This window comes from Scyliorhinus canicula, chromosome 10 (genome assembly GCF_902713615.1).
Source record: "Scyliorhinus canicula chromosome 10, sScyCan1.1, whole genome shotgun sequence".
Lineage (NCBI taxonomy): Eukaryota > Metazoa > Chordata > Chondrichthyes > Carcharhiniformes > Scyliorhinidae > Scyliorhinus > Scyliorhinus canicula.
Window position 1 is genome coordinate 138,850,042 of NC_052155.1, and position 27,239 is coordinate 138,877,280.

The 27,239-nt window shown below is 51.2% G+C and overlaps 1 protein-coding gene across 1 annotated transcript in view; it reads right to left on the reverse strand.

The window, feature by feature from the left end:
• Positions 1-26,185, reverse strand: part of LOC119972954 (tumor necrosis factor receptor superfamily member 11B-like) — a 48,598-nt gene extending 22,413 nt beyond the window's left edge. The window contains exon 1 of the mRNA XM_038810484.1: positions 26,051-26,185. Coding sequence (XP_038666412.1) covers positions 26,051-26,090 — 40 coding nt within the window. The 5' untranslated portion in view covers positions 26,091-26,185. The remainder of the gene's footprint in view (positions 1-26,050) is intronic.
• Between the last annotated feature and the right edge of the window lie 1,054 nt (positions 26,186-27,239).

Sequence of the window (27,239 nt, forward strand, 5' to 3'; positions counted from 1 at the left end):
TCCGTGATCCGGGATCAGATTGTTTTCGGGGTGCACTCCGATTCCCTTCGCCAGCAGCTCTTAAAAGTTAAGCAGCTCACCCTTACCATCGCTATCGAAACCTGCGTCCTCCATGAGCACGCTAACAACCGGTACTCCCACATCAAGGCTGCAGAAACGGCAAGGCTGAACCCCCACGAGGCAGAACGGGTGCAGGCCATCAAACAAATGCAGGGCCTGAGTCTGGATGAGAGTGGCCATTTTGCACGCTTTTTCCGGGCTCCAGCGCATGCGCGCCACAACTGAGGGGATGACGAGACCGACGACCAGCCTGTGCAAGTGCGCACGTCGTTCAACCGCACTGCTCATGCTCAGTGGCACACGGAATGTGCTGACGTCGGCGTCATGACGTGTTCCAATTGTGGCTCCGCTCATTTAAAGTGGCAATGTCCGGCTAAATCTCGACGCTGTCTCCAGTGTGGTAAGCTTGGCCACTACGCAGCCCTTTGCAGATCTGCTCCACTGCCCAGCATCCAGTGATCCCAGCCACAGCGCAGGAGCGTCCGGTCAGTACAGCAACCCTTGACAGACTGACGGGGTGTCAGTCTACCAGATCCCAATGCTGAGGGCCTCAAATCCCCTTTCTGGGTGGGCATCACTAAGCATGCGCTGCCTCTCTCAACGATGGTGGAACAACTCCCAATCCTGAGCATTGATCTGGACAACGAGTGGTGTGCTACCCTTACGGTTAATAAGGCTCGCATATGTTTCAAGCTGGACACAGGTGCTTCAACAAATCTTATTTCAAAGTCTGACCTCGACAGCATCCGCGTCAAACCAAGCATTCTTCCACCGGCCTGCCAGCTCCTTGACTACAATGGCAATGCCATTGCTGCCAGTGGCTCATGCCAGCTTGCTGTGTCCAATTGGTCATTAACAGCAACGCTGCGATTTGAAATCGTAGGAACCAAGAGAGCTTCCCTGCTCAGTGCTCGGGTCTGCAAACCCCTGAACCTAGTACAGCGGGTTCACACCATGTCGTGCGCACAGGCACCAGCCTCGCCAGATGATAGCTTCCGGGCTCAACTCGATGACATCATAGCACAAAACCATAGCGTGTTCGTAGGTATGGGCACACTCCCATACCGATACAAAATCCTACTGAAGCCAAACCCTGTGGTTCACGCACTGCGTCGGGTGCCGGCATCCCTCAAGGATCGCCTCAAGCAGCAGCTGCAAGACCTCCAGGACCAGGGCGTCATTTCAAAGGTCACGGAACCCACGGACTGGGTTAGCTCCATGGTTTGCGTCAAGAAGCCGTCAGGGGAACTTCGAATCTGTATTGACCCCAAAGATTTGAACCGCAACATCATGAGGGAACACTACCCAATACCTAAACGAGAAGAACTAACCAGCGAGATGGCGCATACCAAGTTCTTCACGAAGCTGGACGCCTCGAAGGGGTTTTGGCAAATACAGCTGGACGTGTCCAGTCACAAGCTGTGCACATTCAACACCCCGTTCAGTCGCTACTGTTACAACCGAATGGTCTTTGGCATCATCTCCGCCTCAGAGGTGTTCCACCGCATAATGGAAGAAATGATGGAGGGCATTGAAGGGGTGGGAGTGTACGTCGATGACGTCATAATATGGTCCACAACTTCCGAAGAGCACATCAATCGCCTCAAACGGGTGTTCCACAGGATCCACGAGCATGGCCTCCGACTCAAAAGAGCCAAATGCTTGTTCGGTCAACCAGGATTCATCGCCCGCCACAGAGACTGCATTTATAGACTGAATGTTGCATTACCTTGTTATCTCATTGTTTTCACATCAGTACATATCGTTTTTTATCATGTGTTATCTGCCTCTATCTGCACTCGACACCTTCCCATGTATGTAAGTTAGCATATTCTGTATATAGTCAGCTTTTTGTGCACATATTAATTATTTATTAACCTGTACACATATTTCTTTTTAAAAAGGGGGGAGATGTCATAATATACATCCATGTATATGATGGAGTGCAGACAGGTAGTGATTGACACACAGGATGACCAGTGAGCACACAGAACACAGCAGCCAATCACCAGACAGGACAGGGCCACTATAAAACCAGAGGGCACCAGTTTTCCCGCTCTCTCGGGATCCAGCCTCTGAGACAGACAGAGCTCGTGAGCAGCAGCTAGAACATACACCATGTGGTAGTCAGTTAGTCTGGTCAGGTTAGCCTCAGGTCTCCAGTCAAGTCAGCATAGTGTCAACCCACAGTTAAGCATGTATTATAGTTAGTTGTTCAATAAAGTCATGTTGCATCTTTTCGAGTGTTGGAAGCCTGTCTCTCTCTCTACACTGCATCAAATGCAGTCCACATAGACCCAGCTTATCCAACACATCAACCTTGACTGTTCATAATTGAGTATGGTCACACAACAGCCACACACACACATTTTCAATGGAGAATCAGAGTACGTCAGGATTGGGAACATTGGCTGATTTCCCCTCCCTAACCCAGAGGCCAATTGTAGTGCATCGTCCACTTTCACAGTTGAGAACGATGATCTGATATCCTCAAGGCATAATCCTGGGATGTTTGTGGTGAATATTGCTCCAGCGTTAGGCAATATGCTGCATCAGATTATTATTTACATAACCTTTCCTGGAAATTCATTTGGGTTGTCTTTATCTGTTGACAATTTAGCCCTGCACACCTTTTTGGGTTGTGGGGGTGAGACCCACGCAAACACGGGGAGACTGTGCAAACTCCACATGGAGGGGCCTCACGGTAGCATGGTGGTTAGCATCAATGCTTCACAGCTCCAGGGTCCCAGGTTCGATTCCCGGCTGGATCACTGTCTGTGCGGAGTCTGCACGTCCTCCCCGTGTGTGCGTGGGTTTCCTCCGGGTGCTCCGGTTTCCTCCCACAGTCCAAAGATGTGCGGGTTAGGTGGATTGGCCATGCTAAATTGCCCGTAGTGTTAATGGGGGGATTGTTTGGATACGGGTTACGTGGGTTTAAGTAGGGTGATCATTGCTCGGCACAACATCGAGGGCTGAAGGGCCTGTTCTGTGCTGGACTGTTCTATGACAGTGACCCAGAGCCAGGATCGAATCAGGGTCCTCAGCACCATGAGGCAGCAGTGCTAACCACTGCACCACTGTCCTGCCCCTTATTTGTCTTTGGGAGGGGGTGTGTTTGCACTCTGCTGTGATGACTGCACAGTGGACAGGTTAGAGCAACTAGCTGCTGATATTTGCATAACGATATGAAGATTTTGGCTGTTTGGCTGAATTACAAAAAGCTGTGCTGTTTTCCATGGAAATAAACAAGGAAAGGTGAAAATTATTACAGAAAGGAAATGAGTTCCAGCATGTCCACGGCATTGATTGAACATCCCTGTTTCAAATAAAAGTGGGATCCATTCGCGCGTGCAAACTACGATTCCACGTAGTATTAAATGTCCTGACCCAGATATATCAGGAGCTTCATACAAATGATCTAGCTCAACGGGTGGGATTCTCCGTGAGCCAACGCCAAAATCAAGAAAGGCGACTGGAAGAGAATCGGTCGTGAAGCCAAAATCGAAGCGGACGCCGGGCGCATGCCAAGTTGCAACGCTCCGGTTCCTCGATAGCGGCGTCAATGCGTCCTACTCCGTAAGTACAGTAAATGCCATTTGCAAATCAATATTGTCCAGGGCCTCTGCAATGTTCCTACATGAGGGGATGTCGGCAACCATCCAGCGCCTGCAGGTGCAGTTGGAGGAGTCCAACCGAGTGCAGGAGCAGGAGATGGTGCTGCCCATATGTGCCACTCAGGCCAACACCGCGCATCCGCAGTGGTGGAGGCCTTGGGGCGAAGGTTTTGGCCATGGATCAAAATGTCCGCAGCCTTGGTCACTTTGTGCGGGCGGTGGCCGAGGCCCACAACATGGCTGCCGTGTCACAGGTAGCATGTACCAGGGCCACCTGGACATTGAAGCGGTGCCTCCACCAGGGGGAATTACTGACGGCGAGTGTCACTTGTGGTTTTAAAAATCGGGAAACAGGCGCCGTGTGAGAAAGAGGAGGTAGGACATGCAGAGGCTGCTGGTCCTGCTGCTGGCAGGGCTGGTGGTGGAGGAGGGTGCATCTGCCAGGCCCGGGGGGGGGGGGGGGGGGGGGGGGGGGCAGCATAGGGTGTTGGAGGTAACCAAGGGATGGGCCTGAAGTCTTGTGTGTACCAGCAGCACTTGTCATTTGTGGACCTGCCAACCAAGGTTGCCACCGAAGACTCCGGCTGAGCAGAGGGTCAATGCAACTTAACTGCCAGAGAATGATGCATCTGGCACTGCTAGAGAATGGGGCAGATACCTACTCCCAGTGGCCGTCAAGGTCAGAGTCGCCCTGAACCTTTAAGCAATTTAGTCCATGGGACAGATGTTCAAGTGGAGCTAAACCCTGAGGCTCCCCTGCCACCTGGCACTGCCAGGCCTGGAGGCCCACACCCACCAAACCAGGGTCTCAATGTTCGCGGCCATGGAGCACAGGGAGTGGACCACCTCCCTCTGGGACTGCCCCACATCACGCTGCGAAGTGCCACCACCTTCTCGGTCTGTGCCCCATCAGCCACCACCTGGCCATCACCACCTTCAGCCATAGCCCGCTGTGACTGGGCCATGTTCCGAAGCACCGCTACCTGTGACAGGGCAGTCATGTCAGACAGGGCCCTGGCAAACGCCCGCACAAAGTGACCAAGGCCGCGGACATTTTTATCCATGACCAAAACCTTCGCCCCAAGGCCTCCACCGCGGATGCGCAGTTTTGGCCTGAGTGGCACACATGGGCAGCACCATCTCCTGCTCCTGCACACGGTTGGACCCCTCCAACTGCACCTGCAGGCGCTGGATGGTTGCCACCACCCCCTCATGTAGTACCTGGCTTTGAGACTGCATCTCCACTGTAAATGGGACTGGCCATCCCAGAAGCCCAAAACCCATCTTGATGGCAGCTAGTCCCCGGGTTCGGGCAGCCTTCCAACCGTCCACTCCCATGGGTTGTACGACGTCATTTAGAATAGAATTTACAATGCAGAAGGAGGCCATTAGGCCCATCGAGTCTGCACCGGCTCTTGGAAAGAGCACCCCACCCAAGGACCACACCTCTACTGTAACCCCATAACCCAGTAACCCCACCCAATACTAAGGGCAATTTTGGAAACTAAGGGCAATTTAGCATGGCCAATCCACCTAACCTGCACATCTTTGGACTGTGGGAGGAAACCGGAGCCCCCGGAGGAAACCCACGCAGACACAGGGAGAATGTGCAGACTCCACACAGACAGTGACCCAAGCCGGAATCGAACCTGGGACCCTGGAGCCGTGAAGCAATTGTGTGATCCACAATGTGACCGTGCTGCCCGTGGTGCGTATCAGATAGCGCCACAGGAGCCTCTTCAATAAATTGTCCAACCGTGCTGAGTGACTCTAGGATGGTGGAGGAGTTGGAGACAGCTGTGATGGGAAATCTGTGTTATCCCCGGATTGATGTTCCAGGGTGTCTCTGGCTGCGGGCTGAGGGCTCCCGTTTGTGTCCTTGCCCTCCTCTTCCTCACTGCTCTCCTCCTGGGATTGGGATTGTGGTTGGGGGCGGGGACACCAGATGGGCCCGTGTCAGAGCCAGGTAATCCTGCGAGGTATAAGACAAAACGTAGGATTGGACTGCGGGTTGGGTTGGTGGGAGGATTTGAAGGGGGAAATGTCGGGGGGGGGGGGGGGGGGGGGGGTGATGGAGGGGGGGGTGGAGTGGCGGGGTTGTGCTGGGTATGGGAGTAGGGTTGGTGACACATGTCACTCGGGGCGGACTCATTTGCTTACCCGATGGCGACTTCGCCTTGGCAACTGCCCTCTCCTGGGCCCGCTGTTCAGATCCAGGGCCCGCCGCTCTGTTGCGGTGAGGGGCCACAGGTCCAACGGTCCCTTCCGGTTTTTGCCCACTCCTGGCGGTTGTGCGCCGCCTTCTCTTGGGGGTCGGGGCGAAAATGTACATTGTTAAACACTGCAGCTTGGAGCATAGGGGTGGCCTTTATGACCAGGACACCTAGCCATGAAGGCCGGTATGGGTACTGGCAGGTGGGGCAGAGGTTCCGTCGCCCCTCCAGAAGGGGGGGGGGGGGCTACGAGTGTGTGACAGTGGGTAATGCCATGGGCACAGTGCTGCCAACTCACCCTGGCTGCTCTGAGGAGGTTGTGTAGTTTCTTCCTGCACTGCTGGCCTGTCCTGGCTGTGTTACCCATAGACTCTCCCACCGGTGCCCAGGCCTGGTGCACGGCAGCGGTGGCAACCATTTTCCCACTTTAGGGTACAGGGTGGTCCACCTCTCTTTCACTGCGTTGAGTAGGGTCCCCAGCTTGGCGTTGGTGAACCGCGGTGCCGCTCTCCTTGCTGCCATTTTGTTGGCTGGAATGAGTGCGTGTGGGGAGTGGAGTGCTTATGTACGGCTGCAGCTTGTCAGCCTCTCAAGTGCCAATCCCAACTCCGGCAAATCAGACGTCGGTTTTCATTGGAATCGGTCGTGTTCCACGTGGCGCCGGTACGAGTCCATTAACGGTCGGTGGATTAATCTGGGAAGGGCGCAAATTTTCCGGTTGTAGAACACCACTGATTCAGTCCCGACGTTCCCATTTAGTTTCTGGCATGGCCTCATGGTAGAGATATTTAAACACATAATAGAAAAAATCTCTAAAATATTGTGGTGCACATTAAGTATCAAGACAATACAAGATGCTCAGAGTGGGTGCATGGGTGATAAATAAATCTCAATATAGTTAGGTGCAGGGAGGTACATTTTGGTAGCAGGAATAAGGAAGCCACATACATTTTGGAAGACAAGAATCTGAATGGGGTAACAGTTCAGGGGATTAACAAGGCCATGAAAAACACTGAGCTCATTTCTGGACAAATGCATTTGAAAACTTGAGAAGTTGGACTTGCGGTGGTGACAGATAGGTGGAGGTCGCATGCTTGGTGGCTCCTGCTAAAGCTTTGTTTTTTGTCCCTTTGTACCCAGTTTTCAGGGAGAATTTCATATGATCTTTCATGGGAAAGCTTAAGGCAACTAATGGATGTCAAAATCCTGGAAAAAGAGTGTAGGGAAAAAGGGGGGTGAGCGAAAATCCACTGGCGAGTTTGGTGGGGAGTTCAGTGGAAGGAAAGATGGCGGGAGCAAGCTCGCGTTGTGGGGCGCCGCCCAATACAGTGGATAAGCTGGCTGAAGTGATGGCGGGAGAGTTTGAGCGGCGGTTTTCGAAACAGTTTGATAAGCATCGAATGGGGATAATGACGTCGCTGAAGAAGTAGGTGGGTGGTGGATGAGATCCTTGCCCCAGTAAAGGAAGCTTTGGCAGATGTAGGTGGCGGTGCGGGAGCAAGGAGAAGTGTTGAAGGGGGTGGAGGAGGCATTGTCTCAGTACAGCGACCAGTTCACCTCAATGGGAGAAGAGATGCGGAGGGTGGTGGAAAGTAACAGAGGTCTGAGAGCCAAAGGATGTACATGTAAACCACCGTTTCTGGAAGGAGAGTTTGGAGCCTTAGAGGAGGTAAAAGAACACTGAGTGACAGACTGCAACTTCAGCATTTCTGCTAATCGGCACATCCCTGACATCCTGACGTTGTGGAAAGATTCAGAGGGCAATGACAGTGAACACTAACAATTCATTGTCAACATCTCCTGAAAAATCTGGCTCAATTCATACATAATATGATAACTTTGTTAATTTTCCATACAATCTTCATTCAGCTCCTGCTCCCCGCACAAACACTTTGGCTTGAGGCACAAAATATTCCCTATTAATGTGCACTTCTGGACTATTTTACAAAGGAAACTGCCCTTGAGAATAAATAACGTAATAAAATGTCACTATGAGGAAATCTAAAGATACCAATTGAATTTATAAATACTCTTTTTAAACAGTGGCTCACTCACACAGGAATTGTAATCATTTTGTTCCTTTTTATTCTTCCTCAAAACACGCAACGTTTTTTCTCCCACTACCTCCCCCCACACTCTGGGATTCATTTTCAAATGAATGGGACCAATTCTGCTGTTGTGAAAGCTCTGCTGATGAACTCTCGGCTTCCTCCGGAAAATCCATATAAAACAAATACAGCAGCTGGATTATGTTTACATGTTCCCATAAAAGAGGACGCTAATGCATCTCTGTGAAATGTGTTGTAACTCATCGGGTCATGCCATAGAGTTGTGTATGACGGCCCCGCAGAAAGGTTGGAAGACAAACCTCAGTCGGGGTGAGAGGAAGTGGGGGAGGAGGGCTGTCATCGGTCTTGAGGCAGTCAAAACCAACTAGGATTCTGCTCCCTTTGGGGGTGCTGGTGGTTCTTTCCTAAAGTCCTGCCACGCCTAACCAACAGGTCACGACCCCATTGATCTGATGGCAAGTCAGATGGGTTCGCGAGAGAGCAGAGACAGAGAAAATCATAATTATTCAGCAGCCGCTCTACCACGGGACATTTGTGGATGATGGGTGGGGACGGAACTGCACATGTCTCTGGTGACTCCAGTGGTTGAACATGGAACATAGAACATAGAACGATACAGCGCAGCACAGGCCCTTCGGCCCTCAATGTTGCACCGACATGGAAAAAACTAAAGGCCATCTAACCTACACTATGCCCTTATCATCCATATGCTTATCCAATAAGCTTTTAAATGCCCTCAATGTTGGAGAGTTCACTACTGTTGCAGGTAAGGCATTCCACGGCCCCACCACTCTTTGCGTAAAAAACCCACCTCTGACCTCTGTCCTATATCTATTACCCCTCAATTTAAGGCTATGTCCCCTCGTGCTAGCCACCTCCATCCGCGGGAGAAGGCTCTCGCTGTCCACCCTATCTAACCCTCTGATCATTTTGTATGCCTCTATTAAGTCACCTCTTAACCTTCTTCTCTCTAACAAAAACAACCTCAAGTCCATCAGCCTTTCCTCATAAGATATTCCCTCCATTCCAGGCAACATCCTGGTAAATCTCCTCTGCACCCGTTCCAAAGCTTCCACGTCCTTCCTATAATGAGGCGACCAGAACTGTACGCAATACTCCAAATGCGGCCGTACTAGAGTTTTGTACAACTGCAACATGACCTCATGGCTCCGGAACTCAATCCCTCTACCAATAAAGGCCAACACACCATAGGCCTTCTTCACAACCCTATCAACCTGGGTGGCAACTTTCAGGGATCTATGTACATGGACACCGAGATCCCTCGGCTCATCCACACTACCAAGAATTTTACCATTAGCCAAATATTCCGCATTCCTGTTATTCTTTCCAAAGTGAATCACCTCACACTTAGAACAGTACAGCACAGAACAGGCCCTTCGGCCCTCAATGTTGTGCCGAGCAATGATCATCGTACTCAAACCCACGTATCCACCCTATACCCGTAACCCAACAACCCCCCCCTTAACCTTACTTTTAGGACACTACGGGCAATTTAGCATGGCCAATCCACCTAACCCGCACATCTTTGGACTGTGGGAGGAAACCGGAGCACCCGGAGGAAACCCACGCACACACGGGGAGGACGTGCAGACTCCGCACAGACAGTGACCCAGCCGGGAATCGAACCAGGGACCCTGGAGCTGTGAAGCATTTATGCTAACCACCATGCTACCATGCTGCCCCTTCTCCACATTAAACTCCATTTGCCACCTCTCAGCCCAGCTCTGCAGCTTATCTATGTCCCTCTGTAACCTGCAACATCCTTCCGCACTGTCTACAACTCCACCGACTTTAGTGTCGTCTGCAAATTTACTCACCCATCCTTCTGCGCCCTCCTCTAGGTCATTTATAAAAATGACAAACAGCAACGGCCCCAGAACAGATCCTTGTGGTACGCCACTCGTAACTGAACTCCATTCTGAACATTTCCCAACAACTACCACTCTCTGTCTTCTTTCAACTAGCCAATTTCTGATCCACATCTCTAAATCACCCTAAATCCCCAGCCTCCGTATTTTCTGCAATAGCCGACCATGGGGAACCTTATCAAACGCTTTACTGAAATCCATATACACCATATCAACTGCTCTACCCTCGTCTACCTGTTCAGTCACCTTCTCATAGAACTCGATAAGGTTTGTGAGGCATGACCTACCCTTCACAAAACCATGCTGACTATCCCTAATCATATTATTCCTATCTAGATGATTATAAATTGTATCTTTTATAATCCTCTCCAAGACTTTACCCACCACAGACGTTAGGCTCACTGGCCTATAGTTACCGGGGTTATCTCTACTCCCCTTCTTGAACAAAGGGACCACATTTGCTATCCTCCAGTCCTCTGGCACTATTCCTGTAGACAATGATGACCTAAAAATCAAAGCCAAAGGCTCAGCAATCTCTTCCCTGGCTTCCCAGAAAATCCTTGGATAAATCCCATCAGGGCCCGGGGACTTATCTATTTTCACCTTGTCCAGAATTGCCAACACTTCTTCCCTACGCACCTCAATGCCATCTATTCCAATAGCCTGGGTCTCAGCATTCTCCTCCACAATATTATCTTTTTCCTGAGTGAATACTGACGAAAAGTATTCATTTAGTATCTCGCTTATCTCCTCAGCCTCCACACACAACTTCCCACCACTGTCCTTGACTGGCCCTACTCTTACCCTAGTCATTCTTTTATTCCTGACATACCTATAGAAAGCTTTTGGGTTTTCCTTGATCCTACCTGCCAAAGACTTCTCATGTCCCCTCCTTGCTCGTCTTAGCTCTCTCTTTAGATCCTTCCTCGCTTCCTTGTAACTATCAAGCGCCCCAACTGAAACTTCACGCCTCATCTTCACATAGGCCTCCTTCTTCCTCTTAACAAGAGATTCCACTTCTTTGGTAAACCACGGTTCCCTCGCTCGACCCCTTCCTCCCTGCCTGACTGGTACGTACTTATCAAGAACATGCAATAGCTGTTCCTTGAACAAGCTCCACATATCCAGTGTGCCCAACCCTTGCAGCCTACTTCTCCAGCCTACACATCCTAAGTCATGTCTAATGGCATCATGATTGCCCTTCCCCCAGCTATAACTCTTGCCCTGCGGGGTATACTTATCCCTTTCCATCACTAACGTAAAGGTCACCGAATTGTGGTCACTGTTTCCAAAGTGCTCGCCTACCTCCAGATCTAACACCTGGCCTGGTTCATTACCCAAAACCAAATCCAATGTGGCCTCGCCTCTTGTTGGCCTGTCAACATATTGTGTCAGGAAACCCTCCTGCACACATTGTACAAAGAACGACCCATCTAATGTACTCGAACTATATCTTTTCCAGTCAATATTTGGAAAGTTAAAGTCTCCCATAACAACTACTTGGCCCAGATTGGTTGATTGGCCCATAAATCCTACTTTGAGGCTGCTGACGGATGCCAAGAAAGGCAAGTGACTCATTTCTGGAGGAGGTATTGCAGCAAGAATTAGGCCTTAAAAAGAGGAGTCCGGCAAAAATAGGAGTGGGTACAACACCTGCTCAGACTGGGATTAGGCCATCCCACCGCTAACTCGGGATGCTTTGCACTCATTGTATGCCAGAAACAAAGCACAATATGTACTCATTTCTACCCTGGATGTCTGAAATGGTACAATATTCCGTTCCGTGGCACCGAGGAAAGTCTTGTTTCACTCGAGCTTCCCATGCCCCTTTCCTGCTCACTTCACAGCCTCAGTTTCAGCGAACAGTCCGCAATCTTTCATCATCTCAATTATTTCTGGTTTGCTTCTTAAATTATCATTTTTCTTCCCTCACCACAATAGAACCACATCCTATGTTACTGGAAAGTGAGCTACAATCTTCTCTTTCGTTGGCATTTACCATCAAGGCAAAACTGAAATTGCATAATGTTGCGGATTAACTGAGCAAAACGTAACAACCACAGGAGCTGGATTGGTTACAGGGACTAAATGATGAAGAAACGCAAAACGTATTACAGAGTCAAGGACAATAAAACCCATTCATCCAATCGAATGAAATCATGAACGCTTGAAAATTTAAAGCTCCAAAGACAGCGGGTGGGATTCTCCGGTCTCTGATGCCAAAATCTCATTCGGCAATCGGCCTGAGAATCCCGGTTGGCGCCGAAATCAGGGGGGGGGGGGGGGGGGGGGGGGGGCACCGCAGCTTTTGCGATGCTCCGCCCCCTCCGAAACGGCATACTTGCAGAGTACGCCGTCGGGAGGCCCTCCCACCCCCGATGCTCCGCCCCGATGGGCCGAATTCCCGATGGCGTAGGACACTCGTGCTATTTGTTTTCGTGAACCCGGCGTGGCGTCTGCAGACTGAGTCCAGCGCCGCCGCAGTCAGGTGGGAGCCATCTGGTGGGGGGGGGGTGAGGGGGGATTCGGTAGGGGCTGGGGGCACTGGTGGGGGTGGTCCAAGCCTGGACAAAGGGGGGGGCACTATTTGGCAGGCCGGATCCACGTGCAGCGGGTGCCATGTTGTACGGCCGCAGACCCGGCAATTCTCCGGCCATATCCACAGCTGGAGCCGGGGGCTCTACGCTGCGTGCCTGCCCCCACCAAATGGAGGATTGGTCGCCGCTTTGTGGGGTTTTTTCGTCGTATAATGCCACTGTTCCCACTCTGGCATCAAAATCGGAGAATCTAGCCTTCTGTCTGTCCAGGAAGCCATTATGATCCTTGCTGTCATCCAATGCATCGCAAGGCTTTACATTGAAGCCTTGGGGCATCAAAGGCCACTGGACGAGGGAAGCAGCTGGCTTCCTCCACCTCAGATATGCATCCTGGGGACACATATACACATAGTGATAGAGCTAGGAAGGTGAAGCACGTAGAGGATCACTGAAGGCACTGGGGTTGGGGGGGGGGGGGTGTAGGTAGAGGATGAGGGGGTGATGTGGAAAATGGGGCAGCACCATCAAGAGTGGGGAATTGCACGATACCTGAGGCACATTAAAAACCTTTGAGCAGAGACTTCCGTTGGCATTCGCAAGCGGAGCGGCCGCATTGAGGTGAAGCTCCTGCTGGTCCGTGATATCGCGGTCTTTTTCGTGGGGGTTCCGCGCTGTTTTTTAAAAAATTAAACTTCTCCGGGGTCGGCCCTGCCTCCCTCGCCCAAGCGTTAAAGCTCTGTTTCACGGAGCTGGTCCCGGTGGCTTTGGCGGAGAGGCTGCACGTGGAGGAGGAGCAGGGCAGCCTGAAAGCCGGACCTGAAAAGTCAAAGAAGGAAAAAAGGGTGGAAAAAAAAGGAAAAATAATAAGCCGTTAAAGGATGCGAAAAGCAGCGCTGATAAAAGGAGGAAACGTGGGCTCACCATTAAATGAGAAGACGAACAAAAGTGCTGACAAGATGGCGGATGCCGGACCGCGTGGTGGGGTCGTACTACTTACGGTGGAGAAGATGACCGAGGTGATGGCTGTGGAGCTGGAAAAGCAGTTTGGGAGGCACATGGAGGCTTTGAGGAAGGAGATGGCAGTTGCATTGAAGTCATTGGTGGAGGAGGCAATCGCCCCGGTGAGGGTAACTGTGGCAAAGACATCGGCCGAGGTGAGAGAGCTGGGCGAGAAGATGAAGGAAGTGGAGGAGGCCGTGTCGCAGCACAGCGACCAGGTCACCTCGATGGGGTATGAGCTGAGGAGGGTGGTGGAGGTCAACAGAGGACCCCGAGCAAAGCTCGAGGATTTGGAGAATCGCTCGAGGCAGCACAATCTGAGAATGGTGGGCTTGCCCGAAGGGACAGAGAGTCCAAGACCAACAAGAAGTACTTTGCCAAGAAGTTGGCGGAGCTGATGGGGGAGGGTGAGAACCCCTCCAAGTACGAGCTGGACCGAGCTCATCGGTCATTAAGGCCGAAGCTTAAAGTGAATGAGCCGCCAAGAGGAGTAGTTATCTGCTTCAATAAGTACTGCATGAAGGAAAATGTGTTAAGCTGGGCAAAGCAGAAGCGCAAGGTGCAGTGGGATAGTGCTGGAGTTCGGATCTACCAGGACTTGACATTGGAGCTGGCAAAAAGACGAGCGTTGTTCGGGCGAGTGAAGGCAGCACTGTACAAAAAGGGGGTGTGATTTGGTATGGTGTACCTGGCGAAGCTGAGGATGACATATGAGGCCAAAGACTTTTATTTCGAAACAGCGGAGCCGGCTGAGGCGTTCGTGAGAGCAGAGGGCTTGGGACAGACATGAGGAGCGGAGCTGGAAGAGAGACTGAGGACTGTCATTGGGGAGCTGGAAAATGTATAAATGCGATAACTTTCTTTTTACTGACGTGTATTGTAATTTACTTCACGTTGTTACAGAGTTCAAGTTATTGGTTGAGTTGATTGGTATTCTGTGTTGCGACGGTTATATCTTAGTTCAGTGAAATGTATGGGTTGGATTGTTGTTTTTGTTTTTTCTTTCTCTGGGACTGGGCGGGAGGGGACGCTATATCTTTGCGGGGGGGAGCCACCCGCGCTAGCTAACTAAAGTCGGCTGGTGAACGGAGGTGAGGTGAGAGGAGGGCTGCGGACATTGGAGCCTGGTTAGCAGGCTTCAATGGGCCTAGGATGCGAGCGAGGGGGTGGGAAGGGATTGATGCTGGGAGATGTTTTTTTGAGAGGAAATGTAGGGAGGATTTCTGGGAGGGGGATGGGGTTCGATGTTAACAATGGACAGGGGCAGGTCAGGCTCATGGGGCAGGGCCCGGTGGTATGATGATGGTGGATCAGAAGGGTGGGGGGGAGGGTGAGAGACCCAAGTTAGGATAGTTACGTGGAACGTGAGGGGGTTAGGAGGTCCGGTCAAGAGGTCAAGGGTGCTTGCGCATCTTAAAAGTTTGAAAGCCGATGTAGCAATGCTGCAGGTGACTCAATTGAGGGCGAAGGACCAGGTGAGACTTAAGAAGGGCTGGTTTAGTCAAGTGTTTCACTCTGGATTTGACGGAAGAGCTCGAGGGGTAGCGGTAATAGTCAGCAAAAGAGTACGCTTCCAGATGGAGAAGGTGGTTGCAGATCAGGGGAGTAGATATGTGATTGTGACAGGGGGGAGGTAGTGGCGCTGTTAAGTGTATACAATCCCAATTGGGATGCTGTGGGATTCGCAAAGAAGGTGTTTGGGGCCATCCCCGACTTGGCCACACACGAACTGATAGTGGGGGGGGGACTGGAACTTGGTGCAGGAGTCAAGGTTGGACAGGTCACGGCCGCGCCCACTGGTCCCATCGGGGGGGGCGGGGGGGGGGGGCGAATGAGTTGGCTGGGCTAATGGTGGAAATGGAAGGGGTGGACCCTTGGAGGTTCCTGCACCCAAGGGAGCGGGAGTACTCGTTTTTCTCAGCAGTCCATGAGGTATATTCGCGGATCAACTTTTTTGTGGTGGGGAAGGCTTTGCTGGCTGGGGTTAAGGGGTCGGAATACTCAGCAATTGCAGTGTCAGATCATGCTCCGCATTGGGTGGATATGGTACTAGAGAAGGGGATAGCGCAGAGGCCGGGGTGGAAGCTGGATGTAGGGCTTTTGGGGAACCAAGTATTCTGTGACAAAATTGAAAAGGTAATCAAGGAATATGTAGGTTTCAACTGTGCGGGTGAGGTGTCGAAGGCAGTTGTCTGGGAGGCTCCAAAGGCGGTGGTGAGGGGGGAGATGATTTTGTTTAAGGCCAAGGTGGAAAAACAGGAGAGGTTGGAGCGGGAGAGGGTAATAGATGAGAAGTTGGAGGTAGATAGGGGTTATGCAGAAGATGGGGACCCAACGAAGTTGGAAAAGAGGAAGGAACTGTAGGCGAGCTTTGACCGACTATCTACCAGGAAGGCAGTGCGCCAACTGAGGAGAGCAAGGGGGCAGTTTACGAACATGGAGATAAGGCGGGGCCGTATGTTGCAGGTCAGCTCCGGAGGGAAGCAGCAGAAAGGGAAATTGTTCAGGTGAGGGATAAGGCAGGCAAGTTGGTGATGGCTCCAGATCTGATTAACAAGGTTTTTGAGGAACTTTATGAGAGGTTGTACAGGTCAGAGCCACCTGGGGGAGCCAGGAGATGCAGGAATTTCTAGATGGGTTGGAGTACACGAGGTTAGGGGAGGGGGACAGGGCTACATTAGAAGGAGCGATAGTGGAGCAGGAGATAAAGGATGTGATTAGGAGGATGGAGTCGGGAAGGTGGCAGGGCCGGATGGGTTTCCGGTGGAATATTATGAAAAATTCAAGGACAAGCTGGCACCCCGATGGTGGGGATGTTTGAGGATGATAGGGAAGGGAGTGTTACCACAAACATTGGGGCAGGCGTCGATTTCCCTGTTGCTTAAAGAAGATTAGGATCCGACGGCGTGTGGCTTATCACTACTGAATGTGGACACAAAAGTATTGGCAAAGGCGCTGGCGGGTAGGCTGGAGGACTGCCTCCCAAAGGTGATAGGTGAAGATCAGACGGGGTTTGTGAAAGGGAGGCAGCTCTTTTCAAACGTTAGAAGGGTATTGAATGTCGTTATGGCACCAGCAGAGGGGAAGGAAACAGAGGTGGTTGTGGCATTGGATGCTGAGAAGGCGTTTGACGGGGTAGAATGGGGGTGCATGATGGCAGTTCTGGAGCGGTTTGGGATTGGACCAAGATTTGTGAACTGGGTAAAGCTACTATATAAGGAGCCGAGGGCGAGTGTCCGCACAAACAACGTCAGCTCAAGATACTTTTCTCTCCACTAGGCAGTGTGGTGATATGCATCACTGTAAATACACAAGGGGTTCATGTAAATACACGTAGACTAGATAGACACTAGAGGGAGCACCAGAGACATGACACACAGACATTCAACCAATAGGCCAGTAAGATAGGACACGACCAATGGGCATTCAAGACACACACACAGGTGACACAGAGGTACCACAAGAGGGCATTGCACCAACCCATATATAAGGACACAGCACACATGATCTTCCTCTTTTCCAGTGGATACACTTAGTGTGTACACAGGGTTGATTGAAACACATCACACCCACCACGTGGCTTGTAGCAGACTGGTTAGGTAGTCTGAGTAGCCATAGCAGGATGAACAGGAGAGTCGAATCGAAGTAGGAGAATCGTTAACAGTTTAATAAATGTGTTAAAGCTATCTCTAAGTCTGAACCTTCCTTTGTCAGAGTGGACATCAAGGAAGCAGCTTATGCTACGTCAAGAGCATAACAAAACAGGCAGGGATGTCCCATGTCCCCCTGCTGTTTGCACTCGCAATTGAGCCGTTGGCCATCACATTAAGAAGTTCGGGGGTATGGAAAAGAATCGTGTGGGGGGTGGGATAGAGCATAGGATTTCCTTCTATGCCGATGACTTACTGTTATACGTAACGGAACCGAGTGTGTCGATAGGAGGAATATTGGAGCTGCTTCGAGTGTTTGGGTCTTTCTCGGGGTACAAACTAAATCTAGACAAGAGTGAGTATTTTGTGGTGTCTCGGCTGGGGTTGGGGGCAGGGGTGGGGGGGGGGGGGGTTGCCATTCCGTAGGGCAGGAACTCACTTTAGGTACCTGGGAGTGCAGGTTGCCTGGGAGTGGGGGGGGGGGGGGGGGGGGGGGGGTTGGGGGCTCCGCAGATATAACATTTCTAGTTTGGTGGGGAGAGTGAAAGCTGATTTGGCAAGGTGGGATGGTCTCCCTCTGTCACTGGCGGGCCGGGTGCAGGCAGTTAAAATGAACATGTTGCTGTGATTTCTGTTAATCTTTCAATGCCTGCCGAATTTCCTGCCAAAGGCTTTTTTCAGAGAGATTGAGGGAAGGATTACGTCGTTCATATGGGGCGGGAAGGTGGCCAGAGTGAGAAAGGTGCAGAGGGGAAGGCAGGCAGGGGGTTTGGGTCTCCCAAACCTCATGTACTACTACTGGGCGGCGAATTGGAGAAGGTGCGGTGCTGGGTCAGAGGGGTTGATTCCCAGTGGGTCAGAATGGAGGAGAGTTTGTGCAGGGAGTCGGGATTGAAAGCACTAGCAACAGCACTGCTCCCGATAGCGCCGGGGAAATACTCAGGGAGTCCCGGTAATAATAGCTTCATTGAGAATTTGGAGGCAGTTCCGCCAACACTTCGGGTTGGGGGCAGGGTCAAGGGAAATGTCGATTCAGGGGAACCACAGATTTGAGCCAGGGAAGTGGGATGGAAGATTTCGGAAATGAGAGGAGAAGGGGATTAAGACACTAAAAGATTTCTTTCTTAGGGATCGATTTGCAGGACTAAAGGAGCTGGAAGAGAAGTATGGGCTGGAGCAGCGGGAAATGTTCAGATACATGCAGGTTCGAGATTTTGCCAGAAAGGAGATACCGAATTTCCCGGAGGAGCCAGCCTCCACATTGCTGGAGGAGGTGCTGACGACAGGGGGACTGGAGAAGGGCGTAGTGTCTGCGGTTTACAAGGCTATTTTGGAAGAGGAGAAGGCACCACTGGAAGGGATCAAAGCAAAGTGGGAAAAGAGTTGGGAGAGGATATGAAGGAGGGGTTCTGGTGTGAGGTGCTCCGGAGAGTGAATACCTCCACCTCGTGCGCGAGGTTGGGGCTAATACAGCTGAAGGTGGTATACAGAGCACACCTCATGAGGGTGAGGATGAGCCAATTCTTTAAGGGAGTGGAAGATGTGTGTGAGCGTTGCAGGGGGCGTTGGGGGGGGGGGGGGGGGGGGGGCGTTGCTAATCACGTTCATATGTTTTGGTTCTGTCCAAAGCTAGAGGAATACTGGAAGGAGGTTTTTGGGGTAATTTCAAAAGTGGTGCACGTGAGACTGGGCCCGGGCCCTCAGGAGGCCATATTTTGGGTGTCGGACCAGCCAGGGTTGGAACGGTTGCGGAGGCAGATGTTGTAGCCTTTGCCTCGTTGATCGCCTGAAGGCAGCTCCCGATGGGATGGAGAGCAACCTCTCCACCCTGTGCCCTGGCGTGGTGGGGGGACCTGTTGGAATTCTTGACTCTTGAAAAGGTTACGTTTGAACTGAGGGGGAGGATGGAGAGGTTCTACAATTAATGGGCATTATTCATTATGCACTTTCAAGAACTGGATAACATTTAACATTACTTGGGGGGAGGGGGTGTAGGAGGGTCGGGGGGAGGGGGGCGGTGTTTGTTAATGGTGGCTATGGGTGATTCCAGATTCCTTTTTGTCATTTGTTTATGTGAACATGTGGGCTAATGTTTGGGGTTTGGTGGGAGGATGGGATCATTGTTATTGATATGGGGATTAGCATATTTGTTACTGATTATTGTTTATTGTTGGTGGGTGTAAATTTGGGAGAAAATGTGAAAAAGGAGGAGAATAAAAAATATTTTAAAAAAAACCTTTGAGCACAACCAATAGGGGCTGTTTAGCACAACGCTAAATTGCTGGCTTTGAAAGCAGACCAAGCAGGCCAGCAGCACGGTTCGATTCCCGTAACAGCCTCCCCGAACAGGCGCCGGAATGTGGCGACTAGGGGCTTTTCACAGTAACTTCATTTGAAGCCTACTCGTGACAATAAGCGATTTTCATTTCATTTTCATTTCAATATAGGCCTCTGTCACTTTCTTCCGCAATGCAGTCCGATTTGTGAACTCTTGGCCCATCTTTCCCGGCCTCCCCCCACTCTGGCCGTGGACATGTCCCCGGAGCTGTGCCGCATCCCTGAGTGTCCAGATGTTGGTTGCTGTGTGTATGGTTGTGATGAATGGTATTAATAACTGCCGTAAACGGTACCTGACCTTTAATACCTTGCCCCTTTAAGAGGCTTGGAACTCTGGGGGACTCCGCCTCTGGCTACGCCCCCAGGAAACAGTATACAGGATAAGGCTCCATGTGGCGAGCACACTTCTCTCGAATGCTGTCCTGTTCTCTGTATATTAAAGCCTTTGATTACCGACCTCGCTCTCGCGTCGTAATTGAGGGTGCCTCAATTTAATCTACAGACACATCAAGATGGACAGCGCTCTAAAACTGGAGAAACTCAACCTGGACGCCAGGTCGCCGGAAGCCCCGGGAATGTTTAAATATTGGCTCATGTGTTTCGAGGACTATCTGGACTCCTCAATGACTGATGTCGACAGCACTCGCAAGTTGCGCTTACTACATGGCCGCGTGGGCCACCGACTCTCCACCGTGATCGAAACCGCTACGACCTATGAGGCGGCGGTCGAAATATTGAAGAAATGTTTCATAAAACCTACTAACGAGGTACACGCCAGACATTTACTCTCAACCTGCAGCCAGCGTTCCGGGGAAACGCTGGACGAGTTCGTGGAAAGACTCAATGCGCTCGTGAGGAACTGCGACCACAAAGCAGTGACGGCAGAAGACCACAGGAACTTACATATTCGCGACGCCCTTGTGTCTGGTATCAGGTCCTCGTACATCCGGCAGCGGCTCCTAGAAGACGGGGCAAAGGATCTCCAGGGCACGGTAACGCTCGCCTCTTCTCTCGAAACGGCCCACCGTAACCTCCATACGTACTCCGCGGACCTTGCAAACCCCTCTCGATCCCCTCCAGACTCGGCCACTCTACAGGCCTGTGCCGCGCGACGATCCACTCACTCCGGGGGTTCCCCATGCTATTTCTGTGGGCAAGGCCAGCACCCACGTCAGCGTTGCCCGGCCCGATCCGTGATCTGCAACGACTGCGGGAAGAAAGGGCACTTCGCGAAAGTCTGCCTCGCTGGGCCCAAAGGCCACAAACAAAACCCTCATCAGGCCCAGAAATCAAGCTCCCGGTCTCACAGACCCCGCAACGCGGCTGCACGGCGGCCGGACACACCCACTTCCGATGCGTCATCGATCTCGTGCGAGTCATGGGAGCGGCCATCTTGGCGGCGTCCATCTTCGAAACCCGACACGTTCGACCGGTGGCGGCGGCCATTTTGTGACTCCGGGCGGCCATTTTGTGAGTTCGAATCTGACGGCCCGCAACTATGAGCGATCACACTCGATCAATCGTGGCTGAAACACCTGCGAAACTCAATGATGCGGGTGCAAATCAACGGCCACGACACTCCCTGCCTATTCGACTCCGGGAGCATGGAGAGCTTTATACATCCAGACACGGTAAGGCGCTGCTCCCTGCGCACCCACCCCGCCTCCCAAACTATTGCCCTCGCCTCAGGGTCCCATTTGGTTCAAATCACGGGGTATTGTGTCGCTGTCCTCGCAATTCAAGGCGCTAAATACTCCCGTTTTAAACTTTACATCTTTCCTCAACTCTGTGCCCCCCTGCTGCTCGGTCTGGACTTTCAGTGCAGCCACCGGAGCCTGACACTGAAGTTCGGTGGACCCCTCCCCCCACTCACGGTCTGCAGCCTGGCGACACTCAAAGTTGCGCCACCCCGCCTCTTCGCGAACCTCACTCCCGACTGTAAGCCCGTCGCCACCAGGAGTCGCCGGTACAGTACCCAAGACATGACTTTTATCAAGTTAGAGGTTCAGCGGCTACTAAAAGAAGGGGTCATAGAGGCCAGCAACAGCCCTTGGAGGGCTCAAGTATTGGTAGTCCTCTCCGGGGAAAAGCAACGAATGGTAGTGGATTATAGCCAGACCATAAACCGCTTTACACAACTCGATGCTTACCCACTTCCCCGCATAGCTGAAATGGTCACTCACATCGCCCAGTATCGGGTATTCTCCATGGTTGACCTAAAATCGGCCTATCATCAACTCCCTATCCGCCCAGAGGACTGCCCCTACACGGCCTTCGAAGCTGCCGGTCGGCTGTTTCACTTCCTCAGGGTCCCCTTTGGTGTTACAAACGGAGTCTCCGTTTTCCAGAGGGCGATGGATGAAATGGTGGGCCAGTACGGCTTACGGGCTACCTTCCCATACTTGGACAACGTCACCATCTGCGGCCATGACCAGCAGGACCACGACGCAAACCTGAGGAAGTTCCTCCAGACTGCCCAGGCCCTCAACCTCACGTACAACAAAGAGAAATGCGTGTTCCACACAACCCGGCTCGCCATCCTCGGCTACGTCGTGAAAAACGGGGTCCTAGACCCGGACCCTGATCACATGCGTCCTCTTAAGGAACTCCCCCTTCCCCATAGCCTCAAGGCACTCAAACGGTGCTTGGGGCTTTTCTCCTATTACGCCCAGTGGGTCCCCAGATATGCGGACAAAGCCCGGCCACTCATTAAGTCCACGGTTTTTCCCCTGACGGATGAGGCCCAGTCGGCTTTCGACCGTATCAAGGCCGGCATCATCAAGGCCGCCATGCACGCGGTGGACGAAGCCATTCCCTTCCAATTAGAAAGCGACGCATCAGACGTCGCTCTGGCTGCTACCCTCAACCAGGCGGGCAGACCAGTAGCGTTCTTCTCCCGAACCCTCACCGCCTCGGAAATTCGGCACTCTGCAGTCGAGAAGGAGGCACAAGCCATAGTGGAGGCCGTGCGACACTGGAGGCACTACCTAGCTGGTAGGAGGTTCACTCTCGTCACCGACCAAAACGGGGCAAAATAAAGTACAAGATTCTGAGGTGGAGAACAGAGCTCTCCACCTATACGTATGATATTAAATATCGCCCGGGGAAGCTCAACGAGTCCCCAGATGCCCTGTCTCGCGGCACGTGCGCCAACGTGCAATTGGACCGCCTGAGATCCATCCACGATGACCTCTGCCACCCGCGGGTCACCCGGCTTGCCCACTTCATCAAGTCCCGCAACCTGCCCTACTCCACAGGGGAGGTCAAGGCCATGACTAAGGCATGCCAGATCTGTGCGGAATGCAAACCGCAATTCTATCGACCAGACAAGGCCTGCCTGATAAAGGCCTCTGGACCCTTTGAGCGACTAAGCGTGGACTTCAAAGGGCCCCTCCCGTCCACCAACCGCAACATCTATTTCCTCACCGTCTTCGACGAATTCTCCCGCTTCCCTTTTGCTGTCCCCTGCCCCGATACTACCTCAGCCTCCGTGATCAAGGCACTGCGCAGCATCTTCACACTGTTTGGTTTCCCCACTTATATCCACAGCAACCGGGGTACATCGTTCATGAGCGATGACCTGCGTCGGTACCTGCTCAGCAAGGGCATCGCCTCGAGCAGAACGACGAGCTATAACCAGCGGGGAAACGGGCAAGTGGAGAGGGAGAACGCGACAGTTTGGAAGGCTGACCTCCTAGCCCTATGGACAAGGAGTCTCCCAATTGCCCCCTGGCAGGAGGTCCTACCCGATGCCCTGCACTCCATTAGGTCGCTCCTCTGTACAGCCACGAACGAGACCCCTCACAATCGTTTGTTTGTCTTCCCCAGGAAGTCCACCTCTGGGGTCTCGCTTCCACCCTGGCTGATGACTCTGGGTCCAGTCCTACTCCGGAGGCATGTGAGGAGCCATAAAACGGATCCAATAGTCAAGAGGGTCCACCTGCTGCACGCAAACCCTCAATATGCCTACGTCGAGCACCCTAACGGCAGGCAGGATACTGTCTCCCTGAGAGACCTGGCACCTGCTGGCTCTCCCACCGACACCACCGACTCTCCCACCGACCCCGACATTTTCCCCACTGATCCCCTCCCTTCTACCGACGCTCCCCGCCCCGCACCGACCGCCGACTCCGACAGCGCCCCCCCATAGTGCCCCCTGCCCCCCAGCCGGCGCCGGCACTGACCGCCCCAATCACCCCTGATACCCCCCTCTCCAAGGAGGGCAAAGGCTCAGTCAACCGTGCTCCCGGATAGACCACCATTGAAACCGACCGCATCCATGGCGCCACCACCGGAGCAGCGAAAGTCAGCATGGACGATCAGACCACCACAAAGACTGAACTTATAATTTAAAACACTTCACTATATGTTTTTTTTAAACAGGGGGTGAATGTGATGAACGGTATTAATAACTGACCTTTAATACCTTGCCCCTTTAAGAGACTTGGAACCTCTGGCTACACCCCCAGGAAACAGTATATAGGATAAGGCTCCATGTGGCGAGCACACTTCTCTCGAATTCTGTCCTGTTCTCTGTATATTAAAGCCTTTGATTACCAACCTCGCTCTCGCATCGTAATTGAGAGTGCCTCAGTGGTGTTGCCTCCCGCAGTGTTCAAGCACTGTCAATGCATCAAGGTGTGATAGGGATGCTGGGCAATGACTGCCATGTGCTACATGGCTCGGCACTCTTGTGTTCCACTTGGGTTGTGTGAAGTGCTCACTTAGTCATGATTGCCAATTCCCCATTAGCAATTGCCTTCAGCCACACGGTCAGAGGCCTTGGCAGTCGGTGGGGGTTATGGGTGGTTGGTGGGGTAGATGGGCAGGGATCTAGGGTTGCCCCCAGAACAGGATGACTCAAACCAGGAGTTGGCTGTACCGCGCCCCCCCCCGCCAGCGCCTTCCCTCTCTCTCCCACCCCTTCCCCCCCCCCCATGGCGGCCCACCCCTCCAGAGGGTGCCCCCACCCTGCACCCAGCCGAGGGCCCCAACTTCCGCCGAGCATTGGGGTGCAAGCCCAGCAGCCTCGGGCTCTTCGCCTGTGAGCAAAGATGGCTATTCACCTCCTCGGCTCCCCACTGAAGCCCTTCCCCCAGGTTCACATTTTCCAAAAGGAGTACTAATTGGCGCCAGTGTGACCACTTGCTGGGGAGGCCGATGAATCATGGGAGGCCCTTGGATATGGGGTGGCTCCTGTTAATTGTATGGAAATAGTGTTCAAGTGGTGATAATTGGTTTCGTGTCATGCTACAGCGAGATTCTGATTTTGCCTGTGGGAGTGGGCTGCGAGCTTCTCAAACTGTTTGGCACCTGGCACAGTTCTCGTTTCCGGCCTCTCGCTTGAGCGAGAGCACAACGATGCCGGAGATTCGAGCCCTAAACATCACATTAATGAATGGTATAAATTGCAATGTGGTTGTAATTAAATTTTTGTAAAACAGGTCGATGGGTACAATCCACTTCTACTCTGTCCACAATGAGAACACATAAAGACTCACTCAACTAAAATCCAACCAGAAAATAGAACAATTCATTGTTTCTGGTCAGACAATTTATGAAGGTGTAAAGAACTGGAAAAATGATTTAACTGATTAGAAAACTGGAAAATACTGCAAAAGATCAGGGATGAGGAAAGATCTTCTGACTTATCAAACCGACACAGTGACACAGTGGTTAGCACTGCTGCCTCACAGCTCCAGGGACCCAGGTTCAATTCTGGCCCCCAATGACTGCCTGTGTGCAGTTTGTACTTTCTCACTCAGGTTCTCCAGTTTCCTCCCCCAGTCCAAAAATGTACAGGTTAGGTGGATTTGCCATGCTAATTTGCCCCATAGTGTCCACAAATGTACAGGTTAGGTGGATTTGCCATGCTAATTTGCCCCATAGTGTCCAAAATGTACAGGTTAGGTGGACTTGCCATGCTAATTTGCCCCATAGTGTCCAAAGATGTGCAGGTTAGTTGGCGTTATGTCGATGGATTGGGCCTAGGATTGTGCTCTTTCAGATGGTCGATGCAGACTTGATGGGCCAAATGGCCTCCTTCTGCGCTGTAGGAATTTGATGAGCGTGCGGAGTCTGCACGTTCTCCCCGTGGCTGCGTGGGTTTCCTCCGGGTGCTCCAGTTTCCACCCACAAGTCCCAAAATACATGCTTTTAGGTGACTTGGACGTTCTGAATTCTTCCTCTGTGTACCCGAACAGGCGCCGGAATGTGCCGACTAGAGGAGTTTCACAGTAACTTTGTTGCACTGTTAATGTAAGCCTACTTGTGACAATAATAAAGATACTTATTAAAAAAATAAATTCTGTGAACTTCATCCCTTGATAGGGAGACACACTCTGTCAACTCCTTAGTATTTAACTCCACATTCTCCAATAGATTCGTACATTTGACTAGCATTTGAGTAAAGACATTTTTTACCAATATCTGTTTGAAATTTATTTGACTACATAATGCACAAATGACAGTAGATCCAGTTTTTGGCGTTAATACTTTCGTCCTGCTTTCCAACTCAATACATATTCATCAACATAATAACTGAACATTTTTGGTGGCTTTTTCTGAAAAACATTACCAATAAAGTATATTAAAACAGTGATGGAAATAAATATTCATTAACCTTGCCATATGGTCCTATTAAAATAAATGCTGATGAACAGAAATGGTATGTAGTACTTACCATTAAGGTGCAGAGGGAAATTTGAATCATTTCTGTGCATTGAGCAAACAGTTGAATGCAAATTCACTGTGAAAACTTCTGAAAACTTCTCCTTTTATATAGTCGCACCAGTTGAATTCCTGCCAATCCTTATGACAGAAAAAAAATGATGAAGTAAATTAGATTTATCACTCTTTTTGCTTTGAAGTTTGGACCTTAATTTACAGAATAACACAACTCCAGTTTAACATTGCACTCAACTCAAGCTTATAAAAAGAGGTAAATGAGAAATTTGAGCAAAAATGATAAAAGCACTAACACCAGTACTTTAGAATATGAAATTTTAAATCTGAGCCTAAATAGGGAATACACTGCTGAAGTAAAATAATTTAGATTTGCTCAATTTCTAAGTGCAACTTAGACCATTCACTTTTACTCAGAATCTTTTTCTCTGCAATCGTATTTACCATCCAAGTTTGAAGCTCATGAATAATAAATGCATTCCAATCTGTTTGAACTGAACAAGAAAGTATTTTGCTTCTTTCATGGGATGTAGATGTCACTGGCAATGCCAACATTTGGTGTCCATGCCTGTTTGCCATGGTTGAGGCATTGGTGAAAAATGTTAGCCAGATGTGGGATGGAGGTGCAGGCATTCTGATGACCTAATTTGGTCCTGGAGTCCGTCAGCCAGACACCTGCCACAAACAGATGCAAGTTGAGGTGGGGGTTAATAAATAAATGGGAATAGGGGATTCAAATATTGCAGGACTCTCAAGCCAGCTTCATCTCAACATATTGTGGGTTTCCTCCGGGTGCTCCGGTTTCCTCCCACAGTCCAAAGATGTGCAGGTTAGGTGGATTGGCCATGATAAAATGAAACCTTAGTGTCCAAAGAAGGTCAGGTGGGGTTACAGGAATAGGGTGGAGGTGTAGGCTTAAGTGGGATGCTCTTTCCAAGGGCCAGTGCAGACTCGATTGGCTGAATGGCCTCCTTCTGCACTGTAGATTCTATGAATACTTGAATATTTGGCAACTGTAACATTACCTCCTCAACCTATATCAGTTAGAAGCTAATCAGTTCCAGCATATTTAAAGGGATCCTCAACTTCTCTCAATTGTGGCATTGCGAAAGCTGGAAGACATTCTTTTGGAATTATGCAGTAGCGTTTGTTTAGTTAGATTACATTAAAGATCATGGGCGGGACTC